The sequence below is a fragment of the Penicillium longicatenatum genome, assembly GCF_028827895.1.
Source record: "Penicillium longicatenatum strain IBT 33135 chromosome Unknown contig_2_segment0_segment0, whole genome shotgun sequence".
In the NCBI taxonomy this organism is placed as follows: Eukaryota; Fungi; Ascomycota; class Eurotiomycetes; order Eurotiales; family Aspergillaceae; genus Penicillium; species Penicillium longicatenatum.
Window position 1 is genome coordinate 2,197,335 of NW_026643120.1, and position 12,746 is coordinate 2,210,080.

General features: G+C 48.5%; 5 protein-coding genes across 5 annotated transcripts; 3 read left to right on the forward strand and 2 right to left on the reverse strand.

Moving 5' to 3' along the window:
- Nucleotides 1–221: 221 nt before the first annotated feature.
- Nucleotides 222–1,847, forward strand: N7484_003346 (uncharacterized protein; the record flags this gene model as incomplete). The annotated part of the gene is made up of 1 exon (XM_057113766.1): nucleotides 222–1,847. The coding sequence occupies one exon, from the start codon at nucleotides 222–224 to the stop codon at nucleotides 1,845–1,847; it is 1,626 nt and encodes a 541-aa protein (XP_056973906.1).
- A 2,880-nt stretch (nucleotides 1,848–4,727) lies between these two features.
- Nucleotides 4,728–5,876, forward strand: N7484_003347 (class I SAM-dependent methyltransferase; the record flags this gene model as incomplete). The annotated part of the gene is made up of 5 exons (XM_057113767.1): nucleotides 4,728–4,786; nucleotides 4,857–4,964; nucleotides 5,035–5,285; nucleotides 5,352–5,475; nucleotides 5,582–5,876. The coding sequence occupies 5 exons, from the start codon at nucleotides 4,728–4,730 to the stop codon at nucleotides 5,874–5,876; spliced, it is 837 nt and encodes a 278-aa protein (XP_056973907.1).
- Nucleotides 5,877–6,367: 491 nt separating this feature from the next.
- Nucleotides 6,368–6,790, reverse strand: N7484_003348 (uncharacterized protein; the record flags this gene model as incomplete). Its single annotated transcript, XM_057113768.1, has 1 exon — nucleotides 6,368–6,790. One exon carries the CDS (start codon nucleotides 6,788–6,790, stop codon nucleotides 6,368–6,370), a length of 423 nt encoding a protein of 140 aa, XP_056973908.1.
- A 1,528-nt stretch (nucleotides 6,791–8,318) lies between these two features.
- On the forward strand, nucleotides 8,319–10,220 carry N7484_003349 (uncharacterized protein; the record flags this gene model as incomplete). The annotated part of the gene is made up of 1 exon (XM_057113769.1): nucleotides 8,319–10,220. The coding sequence occupies one exon, from the start codon at nucleotides 8,319–8,321 to the stop codon at nucleotides 10,218–10,220; it is 1,902 nt and encodes a 633-aa protein (XP_056973909.1).
- Nucleotides 10,221–10,679: 459 nt separating this feature from the next.
- Nucleotides 10,680–12,503, reverse strand: N7484_003350 (uncharacterized protein; the record flags this gene model as incomplete). The annotated part of the gene is made up of 1 exon (XM_057113770.1): nucleotides 10,680–12,503. One exon carries the CDS (start codon nucleotides 12,501–12,503, stop codon nucleotides 10,680–10,682), a length of 1,824 nt encoding a protein of 607 aa, XP_056973910.1.
- Nucleotides 12,504–12,746: the final 243 nt, after the last annotated feature.

Here is a 12,746-nt window from a genome sequence, read left to right on the forward strand (position 1 = left end):
ATCTATCGAACCCTATCCCCGAATTGAGATAGCTCCGGACAGCACCGTCCGGGGTAGTTTCAGGGTAAAGTTCAAGAGGCCCTTCATTGAATTTGAACATATATTCTTTATGTTTGGGGAACCTGCCCTCTCCTGGCTTTCTTACAACTCTCAATCACATCTCACTTCCTTCTTTCTCTCGCCTAGCGTCGTAAGATATTTATTACCTTACAACCACATCCATGAAGGACATAAAACCGAGCGCCCAACATGTCGAGGACGATGTCGATGTGCACCTTGACATGGACAACGTCGTCCACGATGCCAAAATCGCGACCGAGAAGGAACATAATATGAGTCTGTGGAGGGGTTTGAAGCTCTACCCCAAGGCTGTTGGATGGTCGATTCTCATCTCCACTGCCATCATCATGGAAGGTTATGACGTTGTTCTGATGGGCTCTTTCTACGGGTACCCGGCGTTCAACAAGAAATATGGCCATCTCATGTCGAACGGTTCCTACGGTCTCTCTGCCGCGTGGCAGTCAGGCCTATCCAACGCCATGAACTGCGGACAGATCCTGGGCCTCTTTATAAACGGAATATTGTCGGAAAGGTTCGGATACCGCCGGACGATGATGGGATCGCTCATCGCTACTACCGCCTTTATCTTCATTCTTTTCTTTGCACACAATGTACAGACTCTCCTCGTCGGCGAGATCCTAATGGGCATTCCACTTGGTGTTTATCAAACCCTCAGTGTCACATATGCCTCGGAAGTCTGCCCGGTTGCTCTCCGTGCCTATCTCACGACCTACGTCAATCTCTGTTGGGTTATCGGTCAGCTTATTGCCTCTGGTATATTAAAAGGCCTGGCTGGACGGACAGACCAGTGGGCGTACCGTATCCCCTTTGCTATCCAGTGGATCTGGCCAGTGCCCATCTTTATTGGTGTCGTTCTAGCGCCAGAAAGCCCATGGTGGCTGGTTCGGAAGGGTCGAACTGAGGACGCTGTCAACGCCCTTATACGGCTGACCTCCAAGGTGGACGAGGATTTCGATGCGCGCGAGACAGTGGCAATGATGGTCCATACCAATGAAATGGAAAAAGAGATTACTTCTGGCACATCCTACTGGGACTGTTTCCGTGGTCATGATTTACGCCGTACGGAGGTATCATGCTTGATATGGGCAGCTCAGAACCTGTGTGGTTCTGGTTTGATGGCCTACTCTACAGTCTTCTATCAGCGCGCTGGACTTGCTGTGTCACAGTCCTTCAACATGTCTCTGGGGCAGTATGCAATTGGATGTGTCGGCACAGTTTTGTCTTGGGTTCTTATGTCATACTTCGGCCGCCGAACCTTGTACGTTTATGGCCTGGTCATACTGTGCACCCTACTCCTTATCGTGGGCTTTATATCCGTGGCTCCCGAGAGCTCTGCAACCTCATGGGCGACCGGCTCAATGTTGCTCGTATATACTTTCTTTTACGACTCGACCGTTGGACCGGTCTGCTACTCTTTAGTTTCCGAGATACCGACTACCCGGCTCCGTATCAAGACTGTTGTCCTCTCCCGGAATTTGTACAACTGCTTCAGCATTGTGAATGGCGTTATTATCCCGTATATGTTGAATGTTGATGCTTGGAACTGGCGCGGCAAGGCAGGATTCTTTTGGGGTGGCCTTGCTCTCATTTGCTGTGTTTGGTCCTACTTTCGAGTTCCTGAACCACGTGGCCGCACCTATGCTGAGATGGATGCTCTCTTCGAGCAGAAGGTGCCTGCGCGGAAGTTTGCATCTACAAATGTTGACCTATTCCACGATGACACGGCTGCGAATAAGGAAGTAAAGTCGACCTCACCGCGTCCGTGACATCTGGCGGTCTCAGCCAAACAGTATGATTGAGCGTCCGTACCTACCGCAAAGGGAAGAAGATAAGATATTTGATATGTGGTTGTACTTTGCTGCACGATGTTGATCAATCGCACGAAGGATATCATCAATGTAGGAATGGAGATCTCCAAGTACTGAAGTACGTGCCTTAATTCTATTCATATGCTACAACTTGGTGACGGTTGAGTTCCACAAAGCCGTGTACTGCCGCTGGGGTCTCGCATATAGGGATAGAAGGTCTCTGGATGCATCCTCGGAGAGTGACCGGCGTGTTATGCTGGAGGGCATAAGCTCCATAACTTCGGAGTCAGTAAAAGTAGGGCTAAGCGTTAAATGAAAGACGCGTCCTTGCCTTTTAGCGATAAAATGTAGCTAATATATTCTTCATTTAAATTTAGCTTCTTTCAGACCTCAAGGCGAATAATTTCGCTCTTGATTAAGATTTAAAATATAGGTAAACGAAATGCTCTGCCTCAGGTAATGCTATGCATGGTTATATCTATTGAGGTTTTCGTTTGCCGTAAACAGAAAAAAAGAAGTGAGTAGCAACTAAAAATGGGGTTCTTCGAAGGGATCAGACTCTTCGCGTGTCTGCACGGCTTCGGAGATAAGGAAGTCACTAGACGGAACAAAGTCGCTAGGTAGGTTCTGCGGAAATGAACCTATCTTCAACAAAAATTGAGCTGCGGCGCGTAACGCGATGAGAAAGCATAGCGTCGAGACGATAGCATTTCGGGCCTCGCGCAATCATCAATCACTGTATAGGTGTCGAATACTGGAATTGTAGGATAAAGATGATCAAGAAAAAACTCTAAAGTACTCTGGAGCGCTTACGCCTCCCTGCAACCGAATTTTCTCAATCTTTATTTCGAATACCCATATTGCAGATCTCTAGATAATCTGACCTTGGAGGACCTGGATTTTCTTTTCGTCAAAAGGGATGAAATGGCGTTGAAGGGGTTGGCAAAGATGCGGTGGGTCTATTGAGCTTGATTTGGAGGATTTAAAGAGAGAGATGTTTTCCCGAGATAGGGTTAAGCGAAGTTAGCATAAGTCCGTACGCTGTTGATGCCCATTCCCTACTGAAATTTCTAGCAAATGATTACCCGATGGGACCGGTCTTTGCGTCCGTGGCTACTTTCATTTGCCCGTTCAGTGTTTTGAGGCACTGCTTTCCACCGAAGTCATTGCGAGTGCCGACAGGCCGGAGTAGAATGACGCTTGCTAACTATCTGATGAGATTAGCACCCACTAAAGCTAAGCCATTCTTAGACAGCCTAGCTATGTTCAGATGATAAGAGGGCTTTCAGAAATGTATATACGAGCTTCGTCTGCTCGGGATTGAACATGTAGTAAATCATGTAGCTCTGTGTGGCCCCTGAACGTACTTTCATCAGGTTTCAAGAAAGATAGGCGCCTGCATAAATACATAGAAACCGATCTTACTAGAGACCGCTTAAGCGGCTGATAGGGGTCAAAAATGCCAGCTCTAATGGACTAAAAAGTCTCGTTTTCCTCCAACGTGCGTCACTGCTCGCCTTATTAGAATCGGGCAAAGTCAAAAAGGTGTTTAGAATTCTCACTCGTGTAATGAAAAATTCGTGCATTCTGAATCAAGTTCTCAAGACAATTAAATGCCTACGGACTGAAGTATACAATCCGTAGCATGGGGAAGTAAATTTTTGTAATATGATCCTTGTGTAGGCGGAACAAAACCACAAAATTTTGAAAAATTGTCGAGCCTATAGGGTGAATCAAAGATGAAGAGCCACTGACTCAATTTACAGTGAAGTGATGAATGTAGAAAAAGTATTGTTAGTTTAGCAGCGTATTGAGGATGCGCCGAAGTAGAAAACTGCTTCCCGGCAAGGTACCCTTTCGCCAATCAATCTGCCTGGCGGCGTGCCTACTCTGTAGCGGAATCCCGCCTCTCCCCTTGAAACCTGGAACACCTGCAGTCCCACAAATTCTGCTCTCGCAAGAATTCAATGATGACTAACCATACTAAGATGCTCAGTCTTTGGCTCTGAACGGGTACTTCTAGGTATTTCGAGCCGCATAGGTTCGTAAATTTCGTTACAAGTTTGTGTTTCTAACAGTTGCATGGCGATTGAGAGCGATAAGTAGCTTTCCGAAGGGACAAATAGAGATCGGCGAACTCGCGATGATGCGCCAAAATTAAGAAATAAACAAAGGTGATTCAATTAAGAGAAACATTGTTTAGGAAGAAAAACAACCACTTCTGACCGACACAGGCTTGAGATTGGCCACCTCGCTAAAACTTGTCTGCCTTGCATTCGCGCGATCTACACTCATTCCACTGTCAAATCGGGGCTCTTAGTCGCATGTAATAGTGCGCCACAGCGTCGGTGGACCCACCTTCAGCCAATCGTCATTAGCAGCTCTTTTTGACACGGTTATATGTACAGTGATCAAGTGCGCATGCAACAGGGAACAGGCCCCAATAAGGAAATTGCGGATCTGAGCTGCTGCTGCGTGTGGTTTCTACGGTCATAAGCCTTTTGGATTGTATTAGATCATTACGTATGTGCATGCATATGCAGGAGAGGCTAAACCGCCCCCAAGGCCGTGGATGTTACCTATATTAGCTCTAGAGCTGTCATTCCCCCCCCGGAAAACCATCCCCGCAGCGATGTTTGTTCACCAATCATCGCCTCACTCTACCTGCGTATTGAATCAGCTGAGCAGGACAGAACCTCCTCCCTCCACGTAGCCGAGATACTGTTCTCTTTGTTGCTGTGGTTAAAACTCCTTGGAATCCTTTCGTGTTGACTGATTTCTGATTAAATTTTTTGTTATTATTACTTTAGGTTTGACTTCCCCAATCATTCCCCAGTCATGGCTGCCCCCTCCACTGCCAATTACTTGCTGAAGCACGATCGAGTCGAAGCCTTAAGGTACGCATCTCTCAGCCCCAGAGTCGAGCCCCGAGTACATGCTAATCGGCCCGCACTGCACTCTACCCAGGCTTGGATCACAGCATCTCCTATGGCAACTACATACGAAACACATACTCCATCCTGATATCCCCATCAAAGATGGCATGGCAATCGCCGACATTGGAGCGGGCACAGGGTAGGCAGATATTTACCCATGACCATTCAGGACTCAGTGTCTAGTCTAATACACGTCATAAAACATACAGGATCTGGGCTGTCGAGCTAGCCGCTCAGCTTCCACCCTCCGCTCGAGTTGTGGCATATGATATCACCGACGCCCACTTCCCCAGCCCAGAATACTGGGCCTCAAATGTTAAATTCGACCACCTTGACGCTCTCAGTGATGTCCCAGAGTCTCTGATTGGTCAATTTGATGTGGTGCATTTACGCATGTTGGCGTTCATTATCCGCGAGAACGACCCTATTCCGCTGATCAAGAATGCCGCCAAATTGCTCAGTAGGTTTTCACGCGCGTCCCTTATGCGGTGGTCAATCAGAGCAATTAACGATTTTCATTACACAGAGCCTGGTGGCTACCTCCAGTGGGAGGATGCTCGATTCGGGAGCAGTGTGGTTAAAGGCGATGCTGCCATCCAGGTTCGGCAGATGATCGATCGTATGAGCAATGCATCGAATCATAATTTCCAGTAGGTCCTAGCACTGTATTTCATACCGTATCCCCCCCCCCCCCCCCCCCCAAAGATTCTTCTGTCCGCGGAGGAAGCAACATCGACTTACTTGGAACAAATTCAGGTGGCTCGATGAGCTTGATCAGCACGTGAAGCGCGCCGAAGCCGACTTGGATGTTGTGCACTGTCAGTACAAGTCGTGGTCAACTCAGCTGATTCCACTTTGTATGGATACCTTCTTGGCAGCTCTGGAGAATAGCAGTGCCGCTTTGCATCGTTTGAAGCAAGTTGCACCATTTGCCCCTAGCTCGGACGAGCTTATGAATGCTCTGGAGACTTTGCACAAAGAGATCCGCACCCCGGATGGCAGTCAACTTTATTGGCTTCCAGTTACGCTACTAGCTAAGAAAAATGATTGATAGCTGTGACGTTCTAGACAGGCCCCATTATGTGCAATGCAGCTCTCGGAATATTTGAAATAACATATATATTTGTATGTAGAACTGATGGGTGGCCCTGGGTGGGGTATAGATCCTGAGCGCGCGAGAAAGCATATTTTCTGTTTGAACCTAGTTTCTATTCAGTCTACCGACAGACCGATGGAAATATCTTCATTAAAGAAGCAGATTCAGATTAAGGCTCTAGAAATTCATGGCACCCGCGAGTGGCCCCCATCCCTCATATGAAGATCGGCGCCTCTTGGGCGGGGCTAGTGAGTCTCCATAAAACTGGGGACCCTACTGGCACTGCGGGCAGATCGATAAAAATAGCAGGCATTTGCTTTGAGACCATAGACACAACTTTCTTCCTTCTTCCTTCTTCCTTCTTCCTTCTTCCTTCTTCCTTCTTCAACCTTCCTTCTTCAACCTTCCTTTTTCAACAACCTCCATACTTCTTCCTTCTTCCTCCTTCAACCTTCCTTCTTGGTATGAGTTGGCTGTAGGTCGGGAGTTTGATTCCTTTCAGGGACGACCGCGGGATTGAGAGATGGCTCATTCGTCACACCCATAGACATAGCATCTATGTCTATTTCCTGGTCACCGGAGACCGTAGGGGGCTGATGGTTCTGTTCTGGGACTTGCGGCTTGGGCTTGGGCCTAGGCTGCACAAGTCGCCGAGTAATGAACCCTTCCTTATCCAAAGCAATCTGGTATTCGTCAAGGATGTTTAGTGGAATTGGACTGAGACATTGACACCTCGCCGCTCTGTAGAGATGCCTAGCGATGGGTTCCTGTCTTCCCGGAACGCCTTTGCTAATATTTGCCAGTCGTGAGATGATCTCATTGTTAATGGCCAACTGCGCTTGCTGGAACGTGAGGTGGAAAGTGACCATACTGCTGATTTGCTCAGCCACATGTCGACTTCTAATGTGCGACCATAATGCGACTTTCCATTGAAATAGTCTCTTCAGCCATTACATCTCGCTAGCAGAATACTCTGGGCGATAATCGCGGGTAGAGTGAACTTCTATGCGAGGGCTATAAATCACCGGTGCCTCCACAGATACGCAAAGCTTTGAACTCATCTTGAAGCCGTTTCGCCTCATGCAGAGTAAGCTGTCCAAGACCGAGTTCCTCTGCCCGGGTATGACTAGCCAGGTGGACTGGACATTACTGCCGAGATGTGCAACTCTATCAGTGGCCTTGCAAGTTAGGGGAGATTGGCCAAATTATCAGATTGTCGTGGTCGCTTGCGCGCAAGTTCATTGGATACCCCACTCACTTATCCGAAAACCTACTGCGTCTACAGGAAACTATGGTTACGGGTTGGGAAGAAAACCTTCCAGGCCCCGCAATCGTGGCGAATGAGAAAAAAGGGGCTTCTTCGGAAATGTAGACAATGTTAGGGAAATTTGTTCACTAAGCTGAACCCGAAATCAGTCGGGGTTTAGAATTTTCTATTTTGCACATAGGCTGGAAAAACTAAAAGTATTTCCATGCGGGAAATATGTCTTGTGCACATAATACCTCGTATTAGAAGGGTTTATTAGCCCGCCGCTTTTCATGCGCTGCGGGAGCAATGTTGATTCGGGCCTTCTTCGGACACACATTGTGGAGAAATTTATAGTTTCGTAGCGTAAGCGCTCAAAGCCCATGCGCTTATGCTTGAGATTTGCCTCAATCAAATGACGCGCATCGGACGAACATCCAGGGACAATGTTGAAAATTCTCCATGGGTCAGGCTTCAATCGTAAATTGTTGGCTGCTTCGCCAATGAACCCTTCATATTTCGACCCACTGGACGCCAATAATGGACTCGGTATCTCGCCGAAGTGGATAAAATGTTGTAACGACGGCTTGTTTCATGTTGGAGATAGCAAGGGACTTTGTCCGGTGCAAATCACCTATCGAGAAAGGCATCCCCCCAGAAAATGATGAAGAAGTAAATCACCGGCTGCATTTCGGATCGTAGGGTATGAGCGGTCATGGAACCGTGCGAGAGGGACCAGGGCTTGAAGTACCATGAAGTTTAAAGTTTTCCGGGGGCGGGAATTACAGGGCTACAGGGCCCACCAGCCAGGTTCCAATGCTTGGTTGACAGGCTAGAGCCATTATCGCAACCATGCGGTATTGTATGGCAACTCGAGTAATAATCCTACAATTGCAATCTTTGTGGGCTTTTCGTTGCACGGTGCTCGAGGTATAAAGACACATTGCCCCGACCGTTCCATCATGTTTTCCAACAAGCACGGAAGCTGAGCTTCATTCTTTCTATTTTCTGATTCTTCTACACACTCATTCCAAGAATATCATTTACCTTCACTTGGCCAACCCTTATTATTCTGGTCTAAGGAGCCCCTCAACTTCGCTCGACTGCCTAAAAATCTATTCAATTTCATTTTTGCCAAATCGTCCCCCTCAATGCAGATCTTTCACCAAGTTGGTCTCTTTGTACTGGCCAGCAGCCTCTTTCAGGCAACTGCGCTGGCAGTTCCCCATTATGCTCTCCACAAACGGGCGAGCAACAGCTCTGCTGCCCCGGCGAACGAAAAGGATCTCAGAACCTGGTGGCACGACACCGGTGTGGTCAACCCTTGGACGCCAGTCAGCGATGGAGATGTGCGACAGTCGCATAAATATTCGGTCCAGGTCTCTATCGACGGTAATGGAACATTCTTTGACTCTTTTGTCTATGAGAGCATTCCTCGCAGCGGAAAGGGGAAGCTCTGCTACCCGGATCAGCCGGATATATGCAATGACGATGACCAAATCACGATCGAAGCCGACATTGGTGTCACCATGGGCTGGTCTCAGTTTTTGTACGGTAGCGATGTCGTGGTGAAGGTAACCCGGCTGGATGGGAAGGCAGTGTCGGCTGACGACGTTACTATCCGTCCAACTAATCGCAAATTTACGGTCACGGCGACGAAAAACGCAGCCCTGATCACGGTGCCCTACACCCCTGACACAAATGGCGCCCGATTTTCGGTAGAGTTCGCCGATGATCTCTTCGAATATCATACGCGGGAGCTCGCGACCCAGTCCAGCTACGTCCAAGATGTCAACAAAACCGCGGCCAACTATGTTGAGTCTTACACGGACGCGATGCCCATTGTTGGGCGGGAACCTCTCAATGCTCTCCTGATCTTCGCCAGTCCTTTTCCGGCTTCTGACTTGGTCCCTTCAGACCAAGGTGATATCTACGATGTCAAACCCGGGCTAGTAGAGAGTCTAGAGAATGTGGATAAATCTGTTGTCTTCTTTGGACCTGGCGTTTACTGGTTTACCGGTAAGAACCGCGCCGTGCTGAGCTCTTCGGTATCTTGGGTCTACCTGGCCCCTGGTGCCTACGTGAAAGGAGCTATTGAGTACAACAATGGCCAATCAGACCTGAAAGCTTCTGGGTTTGGTGTCCTCTCGGGTGAACAGTATGTTTACCAGGCCAACACGGCCGACGGATACAGTAACAACAAGTCGGATCAAACCTCCCTCAAAATGTGGCGAGGCAATGGCGTTACGAGTAGCCAGACTTGGACCATGAATGGGATCACTACCAACGCACAGCCGTTTAATAGTATGGACTTCTACGACAGCAATGGAAATACTCCCCCCAACGGTTTCAGCGTTGATGTTTCCGACTATAAACAAGTCGGTGCTTTCTACGGCCAGACGGATGGCCTGGAGATGTATACCAACGGCTACTTGCGAGACATCTTCTATCACTCTGGGGATGATACGCTAAAGACCTATTACTCCGGGGTTACCGCCGAGCGACTCATTGTTTGGAAGACCGACAACGCGGCGGTCATTCAAATTGGGTGGTATCCTCGCACCCTGGCGAACATTCATCTCGACCAGATAGATGTGATCCATAGTCGATATTACTCCTTCCTGGACTATGCCCCGCGCGCTCTTATTGGTTGCTCCTCAAGCTATGTGAACACTGGTTCTACGGACACGGCCGATGTAACCACGACCATCTCCAATTACACGGTGTCAAACATTCGCTCAGAGGGCATATCTGCAGGCCTCATTAGTCTGAATATGTTGTCTAACTTTGACGAGTTCAAAATTGACACAGCGTGGATTGAAGAATTTTCCCTAGTTCCGCAACTGGGCACCAGCACCATTGTTGGCTTCACCGATGCTAGCCATAACAACGAAAAGGTGACGCTTGGCGCATCCAGCGGAACCGGTCTCACAATTACAGGTTACAAAGTCGGGGACGCCGTCATCAGCTTCCAAAACAATAATTGGGATGCCACGCAGGCTGGACGGCTCAATGTCGACCCAGCCTATGATGGCAAGTGGACCGTTCAGTAAACCCGATTGGGGGATTTGATTGCGCTGTGCGATGTGCAGTCGCCCGTACGAGATGTCAAGTACAATGGTAGTGGTTGAAGGAATTGTAACCACTGGAAAGCAGGCACCGTCCGCTCTTTTTTCATTCTCTTCTTTTTTACTTCTCACTTCTGATATGGCAAATTACCCGCTTATTACCTACTTTTTCACTTTTTGATACCGCTACATGCTCTTGGCGCACGTATAATTCCACTGTCAAACGTGGTGGCTGATTAATTTACCATCTTTGTTTCCACTTGGACGTGTAGTAGGTCTCGTCTTCTAGTGGTGACCAGTGGAACTTAAAGACCGCCACATAATCAGTACTTGCCACGGCTCTAGTCCCCCCGTTCAACTTGACATGGATACAGATTCCGATACAAGTCATATTACCAGAGGGACTGGAATAAGTTCTATAGTGTAAAGCAAATTCCAGGGAAGTCATTTCTCAATATCCTTTCGCTCCTTTGAGATATATTGCGGCCCAGACTCAAACCACTGCGGTCTTCGTTCCATATATTCACTTCCACAGGCCGCTTCAACACACCTGGCAAGACTTCCAAAGTAAAAACTCTTCCCAGTGAGGCCTGGGCCGTAATGAGCATATTTCCCCGAGTTAGTCATGATCGCATTTTGAGATTCAGGAATGGTTGGCTCGGTGATCATGCACCAACAGGTATCGGTGATGAATTGAACACCAAACGCCTCTAGCTCATCAGTCAAGCCAGACTTACAAGCCGAAGCATAAGTCACTCGGCCGCATGTTACCATGATGGCGATATCTTGGTTCTTAGTGCGGCCTCTGCAGAGGCTAGCAAGCTTTGTGATTTCAGTCAGTGAGAAGTGCGGATTTCCCAGAGACACCAGGTCAGTTGGTTGTTGGTCTGTGGCACTGTTAAGAGAGTTCCAGCATTCAATCAAATCATCCAGATGCACGTCGACAGAACGTACATCCGGTCCTTGACTTAGTATGGTCTCTAGGGTTGGTGCTTCGGGTGTCACACCGACCATGTGGAACATTGGAGCACTGGAGACCGTGGCAAAAGCCGCCCCGAAGGCTTTCAGGTCGTCTAGGGTCGGATTGAAAGACTCCAGCCCTACCACCACCGGGATCTGACTTGTCGCCAGATTACCTACTTGATACCCCAGAAGGGGATAGAAAGAATCATCAATATTGGCTTTCTGAATCTCTGGAGCTCTCACAATGACCGAGGCTAGCCTGTTGATGTGAACATGTGGTCCTCCTTTAGGTGCGCGACCAGTCAATGCAATTGAGATGTCAAGAAAGTCGGGATATTTCATAGTCCTAGCTCCAAGCACACTATTCGCGTAAACCACGGCATTGGACTCGGCCCAAGCAACTTGATCTCCGAGATTTGGTGCAGTCTCAAGTTGATATGGTGCGCAGGTAAAAGTTGGCCGCGCCCCCATGTCAGTATAAGCATCTGCCAGCTTTTCAGCCGCGATACTAAACTCTTGACTGACACCTTGGACTCGGCGAAAATTCTTGTCGACGGAGATAGAATTCAGTGACGTTGGGACCCGGACTTTGCCCCCACGATCCCGTAGATTTTCTGCAAAGGCGAGAGAGGCCGGTCCAGTGTAGACGCACCCATCCACATGGACTTGCGTGACGTCCATCAGCTCTGTGGCTCCGAGAATGCTTGCTAATCTCAGAACGATCCTCATTGCTGCACGGGAAGCGTCCCCATGGGCGCCTTCGAGAAGAGCCACATCCAATTCTGTGAGATTCATGTCGTTCACCGAAAGCGTTGGTTCAGTCCCGTGAATATTTGGCGAGATCTTGACCGCTACGTCAGGGAGCGGCTTCGTTGAGACTTGTCCATTGGCGATGTAAACAAGACGACCGTTGATTTTTAATAGTTCTCGGAAGTCATTTGGGTCGAGTGTCACCACGGGTATGGCCTTTCCAAAGATCTCTTCAGCAACGATTACTCCGAGCGTGAGAATGTCTTCTTTTCGCTCAAAAACTAGCGCCTTGGGAGCCTTGTCACAAAGAAGAAGCTCGAGCATGACTGTGCTTCCAGTACATGAGCCACGTCCACCTGGAATGGCCAGTATGGAGCCTTCTAGATGATTGCCACTCAATGGATGGTGGCGGTCAATAATTTCGCTGGTCCGAGGGCTGACACCACCCCAGAAGCTCAATTCCATGTTGCTGGCAATAAGCTTCCCTGAAGCCTTTCCCTGTACATATGGCGTGCCATGAAGGAAAGTCCCCTTGTCGACGTCGGTGATCGCCATGTCGATCCAAATATTGCCCTTAGGACCAATTGAAAGCGCTCACCCAGCACAAGTTTGGAAGATTGGCAAGTTGACGTTTTAGAACCTGCCTCAAAATAGGTAATATGTGTATCGTAGAGCTAGGGGGGGGGGGGTAGGTGTAGGCTGGTAAAAAGTGAATCTCTAATGTAGGTGTTCTTCAAATTGACAGGAGGAAGATACATGACCAGAACGGACCTGTTATAATTAGTCATGGCGAATCGG